The 23992-nt window shown below is 40.1% G+C and overlaps 1 protein-coding gene across 6 annotated transcripts in view; it reads right to left on the reverse strand.

Moving 5' to 3' along the window:
- Nucleotides 1-2960: 2960 nt before the first annotated feature.
- The window catches only part of ccser2a (coiled-coil serine-rich protein 2a), a 51321-nt gene continuing 30289 nt past the window's right edge, over nt 2961-23992 (reverse strand). For 5 of the 6 annotated variants that reach the window (XM_085427719.1, XM_085427717.1, XM_085427718.1 and 2 more), the window contains 6 exons: nt 22714-22822; nt 22386-22557; nt 20689-20754; nt 20416-20538; nt 17274-17420; nt 2961-5085 (listed from right to left, as the gene is read on the reverse strand). In XM_085427719.1, the coding sequence (XP_085283845.1) occupies nt 4360-5085; nt 17274-17420; nt 20416-20538; nt 20689-20754; nt 22386-22557; nt 22714-22822 (1343 nt within the window). In that variant the 3' untranslated portion in view covers nt 2961-4359. Of the gene's footprint in view, nt 5086-10889; nt 10975-17273; nt 17421-20415; nt 20539-20688; nt 20755-22385; nt 22558-22713; nt 22823-23992 lie in introns of all 6 variants that reach the window. The other variant, XM_085427721.1, reaches the window with a different exon arrangement.

Raw genomic sequence — 23992 nt, forward strand, 5'->3', positions numbered from 1 at the left:
TGAAAAACAAGAAGACCAAAATAAGAATGTGGCTTCAGTTTTATCTTAAACTGAAATCGGCAGCTTTGTTGGTGACATGCGAAAAACATATTACAAATATTAAAGAACCAAAACATGACAGGACTCAAACTGAAAATTAGCCAAAACACCCTCCTCAGCTTATTTGGTTCAAACTTTATTGCTGTCTCACAAGTCTTCCTAGAAAAATATGACTTTGCAAACAGAAACAAACAGGGAGAGAAGAGAGCGTAAAATAAAGCAAAATAGATTTTGTCTAAACCAAGTATCGCCCCTAAGACAGTTTAATTGTCATTCAGCATTAAGAACTAATGTAATTTAAAGTGCCTCAAATTACAATTTTTTAAATGTCTGATTTTTTTTTTTTTTCAATAATTTGCATTTCAATAGCTGGTACCACATCCTCTTTAGATTTGAAAGCATTTTTCTAGTAGGTAATGGCAGATAGAGTAAGCATGAATTGAGGCAGAGATTTGGGAAAGGTCTCAGAGGGGGCTACCGGAGGCTCCTGGGCCAGGCAGATCCACATGTACTAATGAGAGATGAAAGAATTGAAGGGTGGGGGCACAAAGATGAAAACAAATAGCCTGTAGTGACAAGAGCATAGAAAACTGGATAGGGAGTGTATGAGGTGTAGCTCCTTAAATTCAGATAAATTATCCCCAAAAAGATTGCTACAAGTACAGTTTAGCACGCCTTCTTTTTGCTCCAAACAGTATTGCACAGTATACTTGAGACAGTGCATAAGAGCTGCGAGCAGCTGATTAAGGAGAATATGTAGTGATAAATACCGTGACCTTGGATATTATGGGAATATGAACTGCTACACTGTGGCGCCTTATCTGCTTACACTGTAAACTTCTAGTTGGTGATTCAGCTGGCAAGTAACACTTGAATGGCGAATCTGCTCTAAAACGTACATCAGCACATCACACCGTGTCACAGAACCACAAGTCAAGTATGACAGCATACAGCTGCTGAAGAAACACTAACCTACATCTTTCAAGATTCAAGCTTTTACTTTAAAAACGTCATCAGAGATGAGAGTGGTTGCTAAAGGAACATCTGTTCCTGATAATCATTTCAAACTCGCATTAACTTTTCTGATTCTCGTTTATTTTTGTTATTTTCTTTTTGGCCAATGAGAGCCACAAAAAAAAAAAAAATACAGTTGCAATTGCCAACATCTTATTCTTTAAGGTGAAGTAGCGAATTTGTAACTCAACAGAATATTGGTCTTATTAAATATTTCTTTAAAAATAAATAAATGAATGCAAAAAATGTGGTGAGTGAATCAAAACAATCAGCTAAAGGTGCTAAAATGCCCCACAGCTTTAAAAAAAAAAAAAAAAAAGCCTTTATATGAAGCCTTGAGCTGTAAATACACCTTTTTTTCTCTGTGTTTGTTGTGTTTTTTCTCTGTGCATTTTTTTCCTTTTGCAAAAAGTTGCATTCCTCTTTCATTCAGAATAATAATGCAGAAAATATATATTTTTCCCCTCTTGTGCAATGCAGCTTTATAATTTGTGCGTCCTCTCTGAAAAATAAAGCGAATCAAGTTCCTGCATTAGGACTGATCCAAGTTGTTAGAGTTTTTAGCCCTGTTTTGTTAAAGCATAGCAGGCAAGAGAGATTTGCTTGACTGCTAAACTGAACAAGGACATTGATTTGGAGCTTGGGAATACAGCACAGAGAGGCATGGTACTGCCCTGTTTTCCCTGGCATGGCTTTGCGTTTGGCCTGGGCTGATGGATCTCTCACTGCCTCTGTCTCTCTCTCACACACACACGCACACACACACACACACACACACACACACACACTCTTTCCTCCAAGAGCAAAACACTGGCAGCCAGAGGTGTCTGGAGATACGCACACATAAATACACACATACAAATACACACAGCAGGCAACATTGATTTCCTGTTTGGCATTACTTAGCAGTGAATGACACAGCTGAGGGGCGCAGGCTATTCTCTAGACCACAGTGCAGACAAAGATTGTATGCATTCTGTCCTTCGTGACATTTTACAGACAAGTCTGCCAGAAAGGGCTTGTGTTGATCATTAGCACCTTCACTACTTTTATAAATTGTTTTCAGCTTTTCTTTGTCTCTTGCTGGGCACCTATCTTACACTCTGGGTGTGTCTTCCTGTCCACGTTCCATTTTCATTATAAGAAATGGGCTTTTCTTGGCTTCACAGAGCACTGCTGACTGCTTGGCTGGCTTGGCACAATGTTGAGCCATCCAACAGGTAAACATGTATTATCAGCCACATGGATCCTCAATCACAAACAAACACAAGCCTCTATCCATTTCCAGGGTAATCTAGAGATGGGCATCTTTTTTTATGGCTACAGCAGGCAAACAGATGAGTGTTTACTTGGAGACCTCATTTTGTGAGCACTTCCAAAACAACACAGATACACTTTCATGCACTTTGTTAAAGAACTCAGAGTGCTGGCCTGTAGGTGCACTTGTGCGACTGTTGGAAAGTGTGAAATGATGTCTGCGTCTCTTCTGAGTTTCGCGTCTCTTTGAGTTCTGCCAAAGTTCCTGTACATGTGCGTCTATACAACTCATGTGTGTGTCTCTCTCTCCCCCTCTGTCTCACTCTGTCTTTGTAGGGTGCATTATTGGACGCAGTAGACCGGACACTGCCAGAGGCGTACACCAAGCGGTCACGCGGCGTGACAGAGGAGAGAGCAGAGCTGCTGTCAGAAGGCCTTTTTAACACACTGCTGCTCTCCGTTCAGGGACATTTCGAGAGCGTTTGACTGCAAAAGGGCTTCGCAAAGCAGCGATAAACACAATTCTGCAAAACTCCCACAGAAACACCACCAAAGCCCTGAAGGCTCCCCACCTGAAAATACCGCGCTAATACCTTTGATGTTCCCAAAGAGACATGCAAGAAAGTGAGAGGAGAGACGGTGGAATAGGGAAAAAAATAAAAACGACAGCAGCTCAGCGCGCACGCTTTTTCTCCAGGCAGCAGCTTCACACATCTAATGAATCCCCATTAGTTGACGTTTCCACGTGTGGGCGATTAAAGGAAAAGTTGTTTCAAGAAAGTCAGCGTGCATTGTAAGTTATTTAATTAACTCACAAATGATGTTTTATTCAGTTTTATTCACCATTCTCAACCTGAGTTTGACTTGCGATATTTTCTTCTACCACATGTTGATGTTTGAAATTGGGCAGATCACCCTTTGTTTACTCTTTTTCAGTATGTTTTAAAAGTTCATTGTCTTGTAGCAACGATTTTACTATCCAGATATTAACTTTGCTTTTTTTTTTTTAAACATACCATTTCCTTCTCACCATATCTCATTTTACTCTTCAGTCGTTTTCATCTAAAACTGCACAAAGTAACCCTGAAATAACAGTGTATTTTGTCTGTGTTTGCACATATAGATATGAGTGCGCTTCCACTGTCCCTGAGCACACTTAAGTGTGTGAGTGCTTTATTATGCTGCTTCTTTCCACTACATTATGAAAGCTAATTCCTCACTTGCACACTGTTTCTAATTATATCCCCACCACCAGCCTTTTGTTATTTTTCAGTGCCTATATTTCCATCACAGTGCATTGACACAAAAGGTCTGTGAACCCTTCTGCTACCACGTGCATGGTTTGAAAGTTCACTCAGGATGTAAGTGTAGTGAGCTGAACTGGAAGGATGTGAACACCTACAGCGTGGAGCTGTTTTTTAAATCCATCTCTCAACACTACGTTTCTCTATCTTTAAAAAAAATACATATGCGCACACTCAGACACGTTTACCTACACATATTCTCATTCTAGAAGCGACAACTCCAGAGCGCTTTGACAAATTTCTTTTTTTCTGTCTCTAGCCCCATTTCACATTCACTTTCTTGCCTCTTTCCCACTTTCTTTTTTCCCTCGGTTTCCCCCCGGGCTGTCTATTACACAGCGAAGGTCAAACTCATGTCACCACTATGTTTAAAACCAAATGCACCTGTGTGTCAAAGGGCACGGTTGTGTGAGGAACGAGTGAACTTGGACTTTAAAATGTGACATTAGCCAGTGGGTATTAAAAGAAAACAAAACTGGTAACACTCTTTTCTTCCATCTGCAGCCTTCATGTTCATGTGCAAAACTAACTTCCTCATCAAAACCCTTCGATCTCACAAGTGTGGACAGTAGTGAAAATAAGGTCCGTCTACATAATACATTTTGATCAATCATGTTGAAATGGTTAATTTAGAAACAATAGGCAGTGCTTGAATGTCTCATATATATTAGTAATGAGCTAGGAGGCGAAGGAGATGACTATCAATGTCAGAGTAATTTCAGTTTTAGGTTATGATGGACGGATTTCAGGTCCTCAGGGAATCTTTGGCTTTGGGAGGCATGAGTGACTCAAAGGGATCGGGAACTTGGCTGACCCGGGGTCTCAGTGTACCCTGGTTAGGCTCCTTTAGGCTGTGCTCCTCCCGGCTGGAACTGGTGTAACTTGGATCCCTGCGAGGCTGAAGCAGTGAAGTACAAAACAGACTTTGAGCTTGCACCTGGGGTCCAGTGTTAAAGCAGGGAAGGCCTCTAGATGGAGGCGGCAGCTGCTTCACTTGGTTAGCCAGAGGCCCTAAGGAACACCCCGGCTTCAGAGAGCCAAAGCCACCAGTGCCCCCTGGTTTGAGTGCAGGGAGAGAAACGCGCTTGTGAAAGCGAGGAGGCTGCAGCATGCGAGGGCAAGTCAAACCAGCAGATCTAGCAGTGACAGAGTTCTGCAGTACCGCAGCGGGGGCTCTCCTCTCATGCTGTGCTGCTGATGCTGGACTGTCCCTGGCAGTTATCCCCTGTGGAGCTCCAGAACCCAGGCGGTGCAGGTTGGTGTTCGGGAGATGACTCAGCTTGTCAGGGCCTGTTGGCCCGGACGCATCTGCCACAACTGCTTTAAGAGGACGGTCAGCATCTAAATGGGTTGCTTCCTCTGATTTACTCCTTGTGAGGTCACTGCGGCCCACGGTAGGGGTTGTTCTTACTAGTTTTCCCTGTTGGAGGTGCTCGTTGAGACAGGGGTTGAAAGGCCGTAGTATTTGAGGCTGTGGGGTAAAAGAAAAAGGAACAGTGTATCAATAAGTGAACACTAAGTGTGTGATATACAGGCAGTGTTTTATTAACATGTTTCTGAAGTAGACAGTTTTAAATAAATAAGTGAATAAATATCCTCCCCAAGTATCTTTGAACCTCATGGAAAATTGCGACCCTCACAATATCACAGCCTGTTTCAATTACCAGCCACTGAACTAGTCCTACATTAAAAAGAAGAAAAGGCACAAAGGCAGCCCTGATTCAGCAGAGGAGAATAACCTTGTTGTGCGAGTCTGAAATCTACTGACACTTTTGAATTATTTTGCAATCACTGCTGCAGTGGGGCTTCAAAATATTCAAACTGGGAGCTACAATACACGCTGCCTACGTGAGAACATGCTGAGCTGTTGAACCACACAAAATTCATACCAACCATGGTGTTGCCCTCCAATAGGGGACATCCAGTTTATGAGCACAAAACCATGCACACCTGGATGAGAGGAGCTAATTATCCCGTCCAAAAACAAAAGAGCTGCTGACACAGACTCAACGTAAACGTATTTTACTTTGACTACATCGAATTGTTTCAAAGCAATAGTCTGTATATAAAAGATGGACATAGTCGGGGACGTCACCAGCTGGACTGATCTGTTTTTGAAGGCTTGTGCTGAGCGGTTTCGTCTTTGTTATCATAGCTATTTGACACCACACAGAACAAGCGCAGGTTGGATCAAACGGAAGGACGCTGACATTCTACCAGTTCGTTACATTTAAAGTAAGCTTGCCCACACCCTGCATTATCACCCTTATGTAGGGCTGCTCAATTAATCGAATTTTAATCACGATTACGATCTGGGCTTTCAACGATCATTAAAAATGACTGAGCCGATTATTAGCCCCTCCCTCGTGCTTTACTCTCGCGCTGCTCCGTGTGGCAAATCGAGCGCACCTCTCTGCATTTCGAACACGTGTCACAACAATTAAGAGCAGCGGTCTCCAACCTTTTTTGCGCCACGGACCGGTTTATGCCCGACAATATTTTCATGGACCGGCCTTTAAGGTGTCGCGGATAAATACAACAAAATAAAACTAGTACCGGTACCAAAAAAGAGAAAATTTATTCATAACACACATGAAAAGACCAAGGAAAACCGAGTAAACGATAAAAACGATAACAAAATAACGCTGAAAACCACCCTGAAAACCATACATTTCACACCTGAGCCTCAACTCTCGCGGCCCGGTACCAAACGACTCACGGACCGGTACCGGTCCGAGGCCCGGGGGTTGGGGACCGCTGATTAAGAGGACCCGAGGGAAGCTCGGAAAGCTAAGCAGAAGTTATTTGGAGAGGAGAGTGACTGCTGTTGGTTGAAAAGAGAGGTAAAAAAAAACTTCAGTGGTGTGGAAACATTATGGTTCACGGAGTCAGACGTGGATCAAGTAGACATAGTGTGTAAACTTTGCTACGGTGTTGTAGCTGCACCACAGAGCAACACTGCAAAGTTCACTAAACATAGATGTTTACATTTTTCATTTATTTTTTATATTGCAAACATTTGCACTGTTATCAGTATTTGCACACTATTTTATATTATTTTTTGACAATCTTTAAAGTCATTATTCAATACATTGTTATTGTTAAATAAATATCGTCAAATAATCGAGATCTCAATTTCAGTGAAAATAATCGTGATTATCATTTTTGCCATAATCGAGCAGCCCTACCCTTATGAACACTAACGGGGACTATAATTTGAAAAAACGAACATCCTGCTCTATTAAAGGAGACTTAAAACTAGTGATTGCAACAATCAGACATAAACTCATCAGCAAAGTGTTTACTGACATCACACAGCAAGGAAGACAAAGACCCTTTTACACCCGTAGGAATCGCCCTCTGCAGGCCATGTGAAAGAATGCAAATTTAAGTCACATCCATATATGGTGTTGTATTCAAACTCAGAAGCTAGAGCTATCTTTTATATACACAGTCTAAGCTGACAGAGCCAGTGTGCAATTAGCTTGTATTTTAAGTGTTTTATTTATCTATGTAACAAACGATGTACGCATCACCTGCTTTATTTGTTTAGATGTAGCCAGGGGAAAGCAAACAGATTCTATATATTATTCTGCATGACTGCTTCACTAAATACATCTTTTTTTTTTTACCAAAGATGAACAGTGACATAAGATAACCTTTTTATAGCAACCACCCTGTAACACAGGTGCAGATAAGCAGCAGATTACAGGACCAGACAGTGGTTACTGTATCTATAAGAAGTCCAGCAAAAGCTGAGATCCTTGCATCAGATGCAACAAGAAAAAAATCAATATTCTACTCCTGTACTTGCAGATATCTTATCCAAGTACATTTTCAAAGTAGTTCATGACCAAACGTATATAAAAATGCTTCAAGACATTTCTAGCCTTTCTAGCCTATTTAGTTTGTACTGCCAGTTTTTACAATCAGAAATCAGAAGACCAGCCTTTTGGCTCCTCTTCTTTGAGCAGTGCCTGTAGGATCCAAATCCACCTGGAACCATCAAAAGCTTCTAAAAAGCCTGAACTCAGTTTCAGCAGAACATATTCACTGTGAGTTCGAAGTGAAGGGATCTCAAAGGACAGGAATATATAGCTGCACTGGTCAGGATGCTGGATCTGTTTGTACCATCAGTCATTTGTATTGTAAGTGTGAGAGAGCATGTCTGAGGCCACAGCTCCATCTCCTGGTCCCCTGCCACAACATGTCCACTAGCGTGTTACAAAACCCTTGTTCACCTTTCGTTTTCAGTTTGCTCATTTAAAAAAAAAAAAAATGCTGCTTTTATACTTCTAGATTCAAAGTCTGTCATTATGAAGTCTGAATAATTTCGGCTTCTTTTGCATCTTACAATAAGCTCCGATTAGTCCACCAGTCGACCCATCAGCAACTTAATATCTCATGTATATCACGACTCAGTGTGAGACATAATCCACAAATTAGAAGTGATGTCACAAAAGTAATTATCATATGAATCAAGCATCATCTAAAAAGGTGAGTGACATTATTAACATGACCTTATTTCCATTGTGCCTCTGACTCATTCAGAGCAAAACATACTAAAACCAGACGAATACATGCATTGTACTATTTCTGACAGTGTGCTTCACATTTCATACAGACTGAAATGTTTGTAAGAACTGCAGTCATATTCTACGTCTAACTGCAAGCTTTGTAATGAGCCCATATATTTACAGCTTTCGCTAGTAGAGATATCCTGTATCATTTGGGTCATAGTCAGCAATTATTTGCATCTGCAGCTATCTGCTACAGATACTAATAATTAGCAGCAATCACTCTGAGCAGTTCACTGCACTGCCAAGAAAATATCACAGCTCACTAATGATAGCTATCACTTTTACACAAAATCACCAGTGGAACCCCCAAAAAAAAAAAAAAAATCATGTTAATTTGTGACACCTGGAAGATCTCACATCCCACTACAATAAAATCATCTCCACCCACCCTCAACATGTCACGAGAAATGGTTTGTTATTAAGAAAAGCAACCTGCAAGAATGTGAAGTGAAAGGATGCAAATAATTGCCATTTAGCAAGAAGACTATGTGATTGCTGCACATAAGCAGATGGGATCGTCAATATGGTGGCACTCAATTTTAAAGCAAGATTAGACTTCATGTGTCGCTCGTGGTGGTGGATTGTGTTGAAATAAGAGCTGTGGAAAGATTGAGAGTATGTGTGAGTACTTAGATTTGCCTTGTTGCGTAGCTGCATTTGATAGGGGAGCTAGAAAGACTGTGATTACTCAGGACAGCAGTAAATATACACTCACATCCAATAACATGAGGCTATTTGAAAATCTTACTCCCTTTAATACCCTTCATCCATCAAAGTGAGCGCCTAATGAGTGAATAAAATATAGAAAAACCAAACCACACACAGAAACATTAGCCAAAGCATGCACAACAGTTCTTATATAGTTAAATTACAGAATGGAATTAACTAAAAGACAAACAATAAAAGCAAAAGCACAAAAAATATTGCCGTAATAAATTTGTAAAACATGACAGAAGACTCAAAAAACTGTGACAACTCTGTGACCCCAAATTTATATCCATTAATAAACGCAGGCATAGAAAGAAGTCAAAACTGAAACCCAAACGCTAATCATGCAAACGCAGAATTACAAAGACATGCTTCTGTCATGCCATGTGTCACAAGACAACAGCCCAGCGAGCAGGAGGTGGGCAGCACGTCCATTTCATGTTAAAGAGAGGATTACTGTACCACGCTGTGTCAGTGAAGTACTGCACTAGGTGCTCCACTCCTTGCATAGGCATTATGTGTGAGGAGGCAAAGGTATAGAAGAAACACTGTGAGAGATTCATTTTCAGACTTTTAACAGACAAGAGTACAGAGATGAGGAGAGAGAGCGGGGTTAACGGATTAGAAGACAGGATGAAATGAGATTCGGGAGAAAGAGAAAGAGAGGGTTACCGACATCTAAGGCACATATTTATTGTGCCATTTAGAATTAGAACAAAGCCCAAGAGAAGGTTACACATTAGTTCCACAAACCAATTTAATTCATTTACTATGACCTCCTTTCATTCACACCGCTTCTCTTTTTTCCTATTCTTAAGACCATTACTACTGGCAGGAACTCTTTGCTGCTTTGTTTATAGCCAGGGCTCCCTGAGGGGGGTCAGAGCATTAGTGGTTTATCCAGTAAAATAAAAATACACTTTTTATTCATTCCAGTTTCAGTGTCTCATTGTAATATCTAAATACATCAGCCTACCAATTATATTCCAGTAGGTTTAAAAGTCATGACCACTATCCTCCTACTTTTTTTCTTCAACTGTGCATAGCCTTTTTTTTTTCCTTTTCGCCTTTGTTTGATGCTGTTTTGTTTAATTAGACCACGCAATTTACTGGTTGGAGAAAATGCACTTTGACTGAAGGCTGGGGAATAAGGACACAGCTGTCAAAATGTGATTTTGTAATAATTTGAAACATGCCAGGAAATATACCTGTGTCACTTTTTTCCCCTCTTGATACAAAGCTAAGTCCCACTGAGGTAGATCAAAGAAACACAGCGTGGGTTCTTTTCTTTGTTTGTTTTTTCCATTTTGTGCTCTTCACACTCACATATGTGCATTTTCTGAAGTCTATTTACCCATTGTCATTCTCTTTATCTGCCTCCTCTACTTGCTAGCTTGTCAGCACTGCATAATACAAAAGCCATGTGACAGCTACTGAGATAGGTGAGGTTGTTGTGACCAGCCTGCCCTTGTTTCTATAGTCTTCTCTTTCTCTATAGGCAAAGACAATGTTATGTGTGTTATTTTTTATTTCTCTTCCCTGCATATTTTTACAGCATTCCTGTAGAATGAGTATAAGAACTCGGACTTAAAATACAGGTGTCTACGGGTTTTAAAAAAAGACAATAAATGATGTTATTTCTGACTGAATAGAACTAAAAAAGGAGAAAATAAGTCATACAGGGGAAGCAATGGAAGAGGATGCATGAGGATTAATTGTAAAGGACCAAAAGTCAGACTATGTATAGTAAAACAAACAAGAAACAGCTATTTGTCCTGTTTCTAATCTTGTCCCATATTAATCTAAAAGCAGACAGACCACAAACAGCTCTGGAACATCATGAGGCGAAAAAAATCCCTTCTACTAACTGGAAACAAGACTCGGTAGATTAGAAGGCTTTAACTTGAGACAAAGTTAAACTTTACAGACCCTATATGCTGTGTTATGGAAGGACAGAGAATAGCTGCAAAGGGTGTTAGTGACTCACTCTGTCTGCGCTGGGGCATGCTGGTACGGGTCAAGCCCTGGTGCTGTGCCTGCCACGGGGACAGCAAAGGGGTGGGCAGCACACCCTACGCAGAGAAAAACACAGAGGACAAAAGGCATGACATACCAGGTCGTCCACACACACACACGCACACGCACGCACGCGCGCACAAAGACACACACACACAGTGAAGCATGCTCACATAGGAAAGCAAACTCACAGGCATAAACACATTGCTTAAGGATACGGATAGACCGCTTCACAAAGCACACAAAATAAACGCACACACACACACACACACACACACACACACACACACACACACAAATGCGTGCACAGTGCACACGCAGACAAACACGCTTATAAGGCACATTGAGGCGGGTGCATCACGTCAATGTTAAATCCATTATAATAAAAGTTGTGATGCAATGAAAACTCGGGCTTAGTGTTAGTGGAATAAACAAAATAAATCCCTTAATACTAACATTCACTCTAATCTTGAGAACTTGAGGAGCCTTTTTGTTTGAAAAACATGAAGAAAAAAAAAAAGCAATGTTTATACTGAAATGTTAAATAAAATATAAATAAATTAATCTAATGTTTACACTGAATAAAACATTAAATCCAAGGCTCTGTTTATGGCATTCATGATAGTTCAACTGAAAGGTCATCACAACCAGATACATGGACCGCTAAGTTAAATAATGATTGGTTTTTAAGGCAGCGGGCAGGAATGAACAGTTTTATCAGTGCTGATATCTGATAGCTTACAACCTCTTGTGGATATAACTTGTTTTCCTTATAATGTTTTGTGATGAGCAGTTAGAAATGTCAGACTGAAACTCAGGAGGTTATTTTATTATTCATTATCCTTTTAAGCACCCCCCTACCTAGAGATTTCCAATAATCTTTATGTTGTTTTTCAGCTGTGAAAACCACTCTTTTCCTCCTACTCTAAAATTGTAATACTGCTTACATAAAAACTATTAGCCACATACAGTATCTCAGCCCACCTTTGTTGCACAACTGTCACATTACATTGCCATATGAACATTTTTTGCACAAGGCTGAGAAAATACAAGCCTCATTCTATACACTGCGTTTTCCCTAAGGTTAAGCAATTCAACGTTTTCAGCCGTCAGTGGAAGACTCATGGTGAAGAGGCAGCTGTGCCATTTTGTTAAGTGGGTAGAGAGTAGAGCTATATCAAATACTACTTCTTCCTCGGTTGTAGAGAGGGCTCCTTCTTCTCTGATATAAGGGAGAGGCACAAAAATTGTCGAGTAAAAAGAACAAAGAAAGAGCGATATTGAAGACATGAAGGGAAAGGATGCAAGTTCCCAGCAGGTCCACCCCAGATTTCAGAGCCCTCCTAGTGTGACTGCTGCAGCGGGGAGCAATAAGCCTCCCTGATCTGTGCTTGTCCGTGTCCTTCCTTTAACACCAACAAGTTTTTCAGTGGGAGGTCTTCACAGAAGCTTTCTGTTGAAGCTTCATTTGGGGAGAGGAAACTTTAGACGACGAGAACAAGAGAGCGTGTTGGAGGGCTCTTGAATGATTCAGACAGTATCTGGCAGCTTTAATAGAACTCGGCAGCTTAGCCTTTTTTACATTTTCCACAGCTGTAAAAGGTCTCCAATAAAGGGCTGACAGAGCTTCACAAGAGCAGTGAGACAGAAATTGGGAAAATTATACAAGTTATTTTTTTATATATGCCATCCATCAATTTCATCATTTCTCTCCCACCAGCACATAGACTGCGTCTGGCAACACTTCCTTCTCAACTCTTTCTTTAAAAAAACAACAATGTTAATCTCCTAAACCTCCTTGCGGCTGACCTCGCCCCCTAAATCAGCGGTCCCCAACCCCCGGGCCTCGGACCGGTACCGGTCCGTGAGTCGTTTGGTACCGGGCCGCGAGAGTTGAGGCTCAGGTGTGAAATGTATAGTTTTCAGGGATTTTATCGGTTTTCAGCGTTATTTTGTTATCGTTTTTAGCGTTTACTCGGTTTTCCTTGGTCTTTTCACGTGTGTTATGAATAAATTTTCTTTTTTTTCGGTACCAGTACAAGTTTTATTTTGTTGTATTTATCCGCGACACCTTAAAGGCCGGTCCATGAAAATATTGTCGGGCATAAACCGGTCCGTGGCGCAAAAAAGGTTGGGGACCGCTGCCCTAAATGGTCAAGCCTTTATGGATTGGACCACCAGTCCTTGTGGAATAGCTTCAGCAATGCATACATAACACACTTTTGGTATAACACAAGATTAGTGGTGGAGGTATGTGTATGCTACATGTATAAACTACAGCATTTTAAGATACCAATATCATTGCAACAATAGCTTTTTAGATGTTTTAACTTGTTTTCTTAAATAATGAAAGTTCTCAAAAGTTAACAGATATTGTGATATCCCCTCAAAAATGTTAAGCCAAATGGGAGATGCTACACCTGAACTCATGTAATTTCATAATGGAAGGCCAAATTAATTCCAAACTGGGTGTGAGAGTGGACTGAGGCTTCCTCTATAGGGGAAAAAAAGTTAACATTGTGATCTCTTGATGAAATAGAGCTCTACAAACACAGAAGTACAATGGGTGAACATTTCAAATGAGAATCTGCAATGAATGTGCTCATATACGTTTCAACTGTATTAGGTAGGATTGTCCCAGAATCACTAAACAGGATTTGCTGGAAAGGTCTCACTGTGCTGAATCCAGTAATATACGATATTGGTTAGGCTAATTCAGACTTTCTGCCTGAAAATAGAAAATATTTTTTCTTTTGGTATGTCAGTTTGAAAATACAGTAGTAAGTGCTTCACCTCCTATTGTACCTACTTCAAATCTAGCAAAAGAGCTTGATTGAGCCAGACTGATATTTTTCTGGGAGTACAGAGAAATGAGGGGGATGTACAGTAATAAACAATTTTTAAAAATGTGTTTGCATGCGTAACATTGCTATTCTCAGTGGAAATAGCCATATTAGTATTGGTGGTAGTAGTATGTTCACAAGAGACCCTCTCAGACTGAGATGCACTCTACCTCTTGTGTGCACAGTCCCCAAAGCAGATGGCGAAACTTGGGAAAGTAGGACAAGAATCTAAAAGTCGAATAAAAGTTTTTCTTTGTGATCCTACAACCTTTCTTCAAATAACAACACTATTTCACGAAGTTGGTTACAACTAATACTCCTGCCCTGGCCCCAATGTTTCACTTCACCGACTTTGGCAATTAAATCCTCACCTGGCAAAGATGACTCTGTCGTACAAGCTCGTATTAATGAACATGCGTGTGGAATGTGTGCCTGATGCGAGGGGGCAAACTGAGAGAATGAGGAAGGGGAAGTAACACTCGCATCTGAGTGGGGAACACCTTTGGCAGCTTAACACTAATCACTAACCCTCTTCCCCATCCTCTCCCTCTCAGTGACAACAAAATGATCTAATTGTAACTGAGGTAAGAAGTCAAGAAGAGCTGTAATGTCAAGGAAAGAACGACAGACAAAAAAATACAAAAGAAAGAAAGAAATCAATGAAGCAAATAAGAAAGATAGAAGAAAGAGCGGAAGAGATAAAAGAGACACGAAGGGAGGTGTGAGAAGAGAAGAAGAGATGAAGAAGAGGATGTTTAAGAGGCAAAGAGGGAGTGGGAGGATAGCCGTAATTATCCTCTCTGTCTGCCACTGATGAAACACTGCCTATTGTGTTGTCATTGTTTCACTGCTGTGGCTCATCTGCGTGTTTGTTTATCTGGGTTATTAACAAGGTCGGCTCCCCAGTCCTCAGTCGGCTGAACTCATTGTTCAGTCACATTGAGTGTGGCCCGCACTTGAGTACAAGAGATACATGTGGCACAACCCACTCACACACACACAAACAAAACGCAGACAAACAGGGCATCTCTCACATACACATGACAGAAAATAATGCAAAGATTATTTTTCTACAGGCAACATTTAAGTAGCTCCTACTGTCACACTACACTTGCGTCATGCTGCGACAACCGTGTACAATCGTTGTCGGCATTATGTTCACCGACAGCACTATACACATTCCATAATGTAAGCCTTTCTTATCTTTTCTTTTTTCTTGAGCAAGTTTTGGCCTCAAAATTGGATTGCAAGCAGATCTAAATAAGAAGCTGTGGGAGCCGGCGGAGAATATGTTACCACAGCCTTCGCAGAGGCTGCGAAGAAGTCGGGAAATAGGTGAAGAGGATGGGTTAAAGCAGCCTGAAAAGCAATAGCACAAGTTCTGGTCACTGACAAAATATAAGCGGAATGACTGAAGATGCTGCATGAATAATAAACGACTCACTAACAAGTAAATACACTCATGTCCAAGGGTCAAAGGACACAAGCTCACTCTTTTGTGATACTCTTAATCTAAGTTCAAAGCACACAGAGAATTTTCAGTCCATGTCCAAGCACGGACATCTAGACCTCCCAGAATCAGAGAGCACATTTTGCCCCTTGGCTACAGATAAGGCAACTATATATCAACATTAAAGCTTTAAAAGATTATAGCTACTGGCCTTTGACATCAAAATTAATCTTGACCAAGCCGTTCAGCGTAGCTTTCAAAAATACTATTGCGGGGCACGAGGTACTCCAGTGCTTTGACAGAGCACCCCTTTAAATGTCAGAGGAGAAGAAAAATCAACAAAAAAGGGCATTTTTGAGAGCAAGAGAGAAAAAAACAATAACAATGACACCATGTTTGTGTGTGTGTGTGTGTGTGTGTGTGTGTGTGTGTGTGTGTGTGTGTGTGTGTGTGTGTGTGTGTGTGTGTGTGTGTGTGTGTGTGTTTTAGAGGAAGAGCATTGGAGAGTGAAATAAAGACAGCCAGACATGATTAATTTGTCAGTAGGGAGGAGGGAAAAAAAGGCAGAATAGCTAGTCTAGGAAAACCACACACATAGAAAACTGTGGGAAAAGCAAAGTACTATAAGAGGAAAACTCTTAATGAACCCAGACTTGCTAAAGGTGCTAAACCTGTCAGTGTGCTACCGAGAGCTTCGATACCAACTAAAAAGACCAAGGAAAAAAAATCTGTTTCTTCCTGGTATTTGTTTACTCTGTGTTCTCTTTTATTTTTACTTCTCAAAAAAATGAAACAAACTCAGAGCTAATCTTTAGGAGCAATTGCAAGCTCTGGAAAGTAACATGCTGTAAAAACATGCTGAAAGTAGTCCAAGGCTGCAAAACAAGAGCGTAGGAAATGGTCTTCACTCTGGTGATGACACCGTAATGTAGATTAAAGCAGGAAGAGTGGAATGTGGTGGCCAGTACAGATTACTGATGAAACAAGCAAAAAGAACAGAGATAAAAATCACAAGAGAAATCTGTTTTGATTTTTTTTGTTTTGTTTTTTGTTTTGTTGGGTTTTTTTAATGTTTTTGAGCATTAACACACACCAGGTACTACAGGTCACAGAAAGACGCTCCCACCACGGAGACTGTTCCCATCAAGCTCTGCTAGCCCTTCTTTGATGGTTACCATAGCAACTGTTAAACCATAAGCTCCTGTGGCAAGCAGGGACCTTCTATAGTTGGTAAGCTTGCTTGTTTTGTCTTTTATTCTTCACCTGTAGTCGGTATAAGCCAATTTAAAAACATTTGTCCACTCTTAATAATCATGAGTTTGGCCATACCATGTGTTACAGTTAAGCAGATATCAATCTTAAAATTATTTCCTTTTGTGTCACAGTGCTTATATCTGCCTCTTTGTGTGAGTGGGTGTGTGCGTGTGTCTGTGCATCACACCCTGTTAGCTGAGAGCAGGTCAATTAAGGGAGTGTTTACTAGGCACACTGCCTGTGGCACTCCCACCATTGAACCAATACTTGGCTGCCACACATCACGCTGTGCTGGCTATGATAAACACAGCGAACACATATCTATCCATCTGCCACCTGTCTATCTGTGCGCCTCTATGTCTACTTCCTTCCTCCAATAAATCTCCTTCTCCATCACTCCGACATTAAGACCAACGTCGCAAGTCCCTGTTCAGTGACATCTAGCTATTAAGGAGTGGAGGACAGTGTGACAAGCTTGCTGACAACCCAATAAGCTGTGCTCCACAGAGAGAGCACAGTATAGTGATTTAACCCCTCCAGCCAGCAGCTGGAAAAGCGTTCTCATGCTTTTTAGATTGTTACCTGAAGCTAAAGATTTGAACGACCTCACACAAACACCTATATTTTTTTTTTCCTTTACATTATTCTTTGCATTAAATAAACTGTCAAATTATGTTTTATCAAATAGAGGTCAGCAATATGCTGTATGTATGCACTCATCATTGTATCCCAAAGTGAGGTCTGATGGTCACGACTGCACAGAAAAAATGTTTTTTTTTAAATTGATGAATTGATGTTTCAGACTCACAGCATGGTTTGGTGGTCTCCAGTACGTCTGGGTGGCCTTATCATAGTGGTGCTGCATACGTTTGTCCACCTGTCTGTCGCTCTGTCTTAGTGAAGAAGGAGCCCTCTGGTGGTGGCACTGACACTTGACCTGCTGGCCTGTAGCAGACTGAGGGAAAGGCGGGAAGAAAGGAGGGAAGGAAGGCCAAGAAAGGGTTTTAACTCTGGTGACTTCTTTTCAAGCCTCTGCTCTCACGCTCTTTAAAAGCTTGCCACTTTATACGCAGTCAAATAAAAGTACTCAGAGAGAAAACTGAATAGGCCTTAATATACTGAAAGCAAGTCCCCTTTTACTACAACACCCACTGTGCACTTGGATTCAGCTCACTTCAACTTTTAAATAATAACTGGGTTGAACTTAAAAGAAAACATCTCACTAGAAAGTTAATTGAAGCTTTAAGAAAAAAAAGATAAGTTTTTTTTTTCCCACTGGGATGAATCACAAACATTTAGCATCACCAGTCAAAAACCTAACTGATGTGCTGCCACACATAGCAAAAAGCTAAATATATCAGATGTAATCACTTGAATGAACAGAAAAAAGGGTCTTCAGCAAGGGTTCATTTTTAAATTGATAAATGTAATTTATTGTTAAAAAATATATATATATTTCTCATCCAAAGCAATAAAATTCTATCCACTTTTTTTTCCAGACGATTTGAATGTGCATGAAAACTGGGAGCCAGCAAATTATCACCCTGCTCTGATTAAAATTGATGCACATTAGGGAAAACCAAGACCAGGTTGTAAATGGCTACAATTACCTTTACATAGTAATTAAAATATCCTGCAGTAAATTAAACTCGCTGACATTTACTTTAAGCGCATGTTCACCCAATATTGCCTCCTTTTTTCATCAGTCAAAACCTTTCCTGACAAACCACTTTCCTAACCTTCTTTTTAATTCAAACGATTAACTCAATCAATTATTGAATCAGAAGGTCAGAGCAACTAATGATGTGCACAACATTACATTTTTGCTTAAAAAAAAAAAAACTTGAGCTTGATATCACATTTTTTTCATATGTGGCTGAATAGCAAAGAAATTTTGGCTGTGAAAAGGCATGAAAGGATCTGACATGAATCGCAGGTGTTTGCCAGCCTTGGTAAAAACTTCAGTGCAGTGAGCATGAGCAGTCTACCTCAAGTGCAGCAGAAGACGCCTTCAAAGCTACATACTGTCAAGCAACACTGGGAAATCAGTTTTTTATCTTTGATAGTTCCACTTTCCTCTCTCCCATTATTTCATTTTCACTCCCATTTTCTCCTCTTAGCCTTATATGTACACAAACACACACATAGATACACACTGTATACAGCAAGAAACCGTCTCCCATCCACACGCAGCTCCTCTATTGTTTTCTCATTACTGCACTATGTTCAATTTACTCATTTTTTTCCACATGTCTGTTTCTCAGCACTTTCTAATGCTTTACCTCCCTCAACTTTACTTGAATCTTTACCAACTTTAATATTACCCCCTACCCAATTTCAAGGACATAAAGCAGGTCCAGTCGCCGTTTACTCTTTAACTCTAGTTCCAATATGAACCAAATGACCTGCACATAAATGTTAGATTTTCACCAAACACACTTGACAGAAGAAAACTTCCAAAACTTTTGTGTTTCTTTGTTTTGGTTTCATCATTTAGCCTTTTACTGCGAGGACATTCTTCTGACATTCTTCTAACAGCTGCACACAAAATGCTTGAGTACAGTCGGAGGAGTAAAGGTTGCTGTTTCCGTTTTTATTTTCTTTCTGCCATCGTCCAACACTTTCACTCCTTCAGCTTCTACACTCATTAAAGTCAGCTAAAGATCTGAAAACATGCCCCAGCCTTTTCTTACAGCCTCTGCTTGTTGAGGCTAAGGGTGGAACAATATCGTTCTGACTGAAGAACCTGTGGGTGGGTGCTTATTCTAATTGGAAGAATGCTATGCAGTGGCAAGACAGGAGAACAGACCTTGCTTTGACATTTTGGTATTTCTTGATATGGCGGGGATTTGAATAATGTCAGCTAGGCATACTGTTGTTTGGCTAACAAGGGAGCCTGGTCAGGACACTAATGAATGTTAGAGAGGAGATGGAGCCAGCTAAAGGCAAACAGAATGGAAGTTGTTGGCAGGCATGAGTAACACACTGGTGTGCATGTAGGAGTCCAGCAACATACCCGACTCCCACCTATGATGAAGGGTATTGCAGTATATCTTCTTTGATCACTTGAACACTAGAAAAGTGGGTCTATCAGACTTTTTCCACTACATATTTTTATCAATCCATCTGTCTTTTTAAACCTTCAATTGTAAGATCTGATAGAGAAGAATAAGGCAGTAGCAATGGCCAGACATGCCTAACTATCGCAGATCAGTAAAGAGATCTGATGTCACAGGGGTGATCTCTCAGAGAGAAAACACTTTGAGCGCTACATGAATGCAACACGCAAACATGAGCCTTGAAGCCATTTCAGCTCTGCCTGTAAATCACAGACGATCTTGTAAAACCTAGATCTCTTCAAACTGAAGAAGAGCCTGTATTGATCTTCTGTATGTTATACTTGCATTTATAGTTTATGAGCACTCACACCTGACTTTATTATTTCTTTCCTCTTTCTTTTTTATTTTATTGACATTTTCCACTGTTTTTCGGACTAATTCATTGATACTTTGTGTCAAAATCTCTACTGTGTTTGCATTTTGCCAAAAGAGGATGTTATTTCTACTAAACCTGTGGTCAGTCAATCATAAAAGCAAATAAATATTTTTAGTTTTTTCTGTTTACCATACTAAAACACATTTTAGTGTAAGGGTTTTCCTTTCCTTCCTTTTTAATTTGCTAAATAGTTTTTTCACATATGTTTTTAGTTTTTAAATTTAATTTCGTCAACTATAATAACTTCGATGCAGAATAATTCATGACACCTTTAAACACAATTCAACAGCAGATATGCCTCACATACTATGCTTGGAAAAAAACAAAACAACTATTCTGTGTAATTTCTGTCTCAGCTTTGAGGCAGGGCGACTGAACGGTTACACTCCAAGTATATCTATATGTGGCACAGATTCCCCTTTTCAGTTGTATAAGCCATGTTTACAACGACTCACAATCTGTTCCTGTCGATGTTGTTGTTGTAGTTCTTGACACTGCAGTGTGAGCTGAGCAATGATCTTGTCTCGACTCCTCAGTTCCTCTCTGAGCACCTGCACTTCCTTTACCAGCACCTCCAACTAAAAACACGCACACAAACACATACATACACACCCTTATTTAGGAACTAAAAAAAGAGCATAATAAAGTGATAGATCAAGAGATAGATATGTATCATAAACCACATTTTCAGTCAATCTTCACTGTAAACTGCAGTCACAGTTTCTTACCTGTGTTGCAGAGGTACTGTCTTCAGATTCCACAGGAACATCTGCTGGAGTGTCTGTATCCTCAAGCTGGAGACAAACAAACACACACATTCACAAGAGAGGGCACGCACACAGACAGAGAGTACACAGTGAGTTAAATCAATGGCAACTGCCTACAGCATGCCTCAGGAGCAATATTTCACTATGGTGGAATAATTTTACTCTTTAGCACATACACTCCACTGACCCTGAACTGTCAGCCACAAGTGTTAGATACCAGAGGCAGAGTTTGTTTTTGAACTAAAGACATTTATTTTATATCCAAAAATGTCCTTGTATCAGTGGCTACTTGTGTGTTCAACTTTTCTATAAACTCCTACGACATTAATGTAATTATTATCCCAATTATTTAATCAGTGCCATCCGAAGGTTTTTAGACACCAAGCATATGTACTTAAGTGGCTGGTATTTAATGTTTAATGAACATTTTGTCAACTAGCTTGGTAACAATTTTCACTTAAAGGGTACATTCCACTTCAGCCTCATTAATGTTATGTAGAATTATCCAATTATAATCTGCAGGTATAAAGAGAGTTGTGCTGGATTTTAGCCTTTGATTTAGGATTTAGCACAGCTGGAAGCTCATTCTACAATTGCTTTGAGTTCAGGATCATATGAAGAAAAAGCTGCACAATTAAGAACAAAGTTGCTAAAAAAAATATCTTCCCTCTTGAGGCTATACAGCCCAAGTGTTTGACTAATTGCAGCGAGCACGCTGAACAGATCTGAAGGAGACATTTGGATTAAACGTAAACATTACTTTTTATGCTGCTGAGGCTAAATTGAGTCGAGGCATTCGAGATAATTTTGTTTTACGGAGTGTGAAGTGCCGGTGCCGGTGCATTTCTGCGATTGCCTAAAATCGGCTGTGTTTCAATAGAGAGACGATTTTGTGTGTTCATCGTACATGTAAGTGCACATTTCCTCGTTCAGTTTCTTCCATTTCCCTTTTCTTCATCCCAGTCACCCAATCTGTTTCTTTCCTCTAAGTGGATTTCTCTGATTGACAGGGGTGCATCTATTAAGTGATCGCCTTCACAGATGCACATACTGTATATACAAAACGGAAGCACAAGTGTACTGTTGCACACAAGCCTTTTGAATCACACAACTTAATTCATTTTACTGAACTGAATTGCAACAATTCACAATGGATGAGGCAATATATGAGCAAAAATAAGACTGGCCCAGTGCATTAAAACAAATAGCAAAGTCTTGTCTTGTCTTTTATGATCTCGCTACACTGCAACAGCTACTGGATTTATGTAATTAGACACAAAAAAAATCCCCCTAAAAATACTCAGTGTGGAAACCTGTTAAGAAAACTAGCTCCTTTCAGTTTTATTAAGACCCACTTTTAGTGTGTTCAGTGATATAGTCTGCCCCCAGCATACTGAAGAAGATTACTAAAACTAAACCTACAGAAAACTAGTACAAATGTATAATTTATAGACAGAACTGCAGCCAAAACACCCTCATCCCCATGATAAGCAGTGTTTACAATCAGTGTGGATTATTAAGACCCAAAATAAAAGCCTGAGTCTACTGTTCATGTTAAGGAGTACAAAGGTTTCTGTTATTGGACAAAGAATACTGGACAAATATGCAAGTAAGCGTATCGGTTTTTGTGTTTGCATCTGTGCAAATGTGGGTCGAACCTCTAGTAACGTTTTGAGCTTGAGCAGCTGGTTCTTGAGGAAGCTGCAGTCCTGAGTCATGTGCTCAAGTGCAAGTCCATCTAACATTGGCATGTAGCCATGCTCCCTGCCTTCCTTTCGGGCTGAGTTCTTTGAATCTCTGAAACCATCATAATGTTGGAAGACATGAGCCCTGAGGGAAAAACAAAAAAACAAAGACAGAGAAACAGTGACATATTCAGTGTATTCATATCTTTTTAATTTGGCTTTTTACAGATTTAGACTCATGTTTTGTTTGGTTTTTTGTAACATTTTTATAACATTTCTTACTCTTTCAAACCTGACTGACCTGGTATCATTATGAAAGTGATCTGATCCACTCCAGCGATGGTGTTTACGCCGCTGCCCCTGCCGATTGGCCCGCTCCGGACGCTCAATATGGGACATCCTATCAGTCTCTATATAGAGAGAATATGAGATGTAGTAAATATACATATATGTATGTCTGGAAGAAGAGGACGTAGGTGATGGTTGGGGATTATGACCTAAAATTTGTAAAGCAACTGTTTGAGATGTAGCCTCGATGTAGATTATAGCCTTAGAAAAATCACTTCTGGTGATACTGTTATGTTTTTTTGGGTGAATTTGAGGCATAAAAATGCAAAGATACACATTTTACAACAGCCCTAAGTTACACGCACACAAAACTCTATAATGTATTTAGTCCCTGTCATATGTCAATGTATCACTTCATTGCAAGCAGTAATTTCACCAACTGTTACCTGAAGTCACTGAATATCATTGAGTTTCTATGATCTATGGTCACTAGATCGCTGCCAGGAGCTTCCTGTGCTGATGAGGGCTAATTCTAACCTTTACTCTAAGCTGAACCTATCCGTACTCTATCCTTAAAAAAGTGTTTACACTAAAAACTAATCATTTAGTTTCATGGGTTTGCCCTCTAGACCTAAAACAAAGAAAAAGTACTAACAATGTAATACAAACATACACAAAAACACAATAGCACAATGCACTACTATGAATGCCCTGTGGTAATGAATACCACTGTGCTTCTTTCAAAAATTTCAAAACATCTGCATGAAAATGATGCGATTATCCATCTCATTCTCTCAACTGTTCCCACTATCAAATGCAAACAACTGCTCTCTCTCTCACACACACACACACACACACACACACACACACACACACACACACACACACACACACACACACACACACACACACACACACACACACAAAGTGACAAGCCATTTCATTTTCAAGGAGGTAAAAGGACACAGTATTTGGCAATACTCAATAGCATATAGCTGTGAAATGAACCATGACTGCAACAAAATTGACAACTAACAGAGCGCAACCCCTAGGAAATCAAAAGGACCCTTGACTTTCTATATACCAGATGCTCTTTGGACTGAAGGAAAATGGGTAGAAAGAGATAAAGAAAAAGAGATTTAAACAAATATTGGCAGACTAAAAGATCCAATCTGAGGAATTCAGCAGTTGTGGTTAAAATACTTTACCCAGAGTGTCACCTCATAGCACAGGAGCAGACAGTCTGTCTCACACTGAGCTGCTACATTCCAGGAAAGTTAACCACGTACAGT

This window comes from Rhamphochromis longiceps, linkage group LG13 (assembly GCF_057381845.1).
Source record: "Rhamphochromis longiceps isolate RC_006_pf linkage group LG13, R_longiceps_female_GT1.1, whole genome shotgun sequence".
NCBI classification, from domain to species: domain Eukaryota; kingdom Metazoa; phylum Chordata; class Actinopteri; order Cichliformes; family Cichlidae; genus Rhamphochromis; species Rhamphochromis longiceps.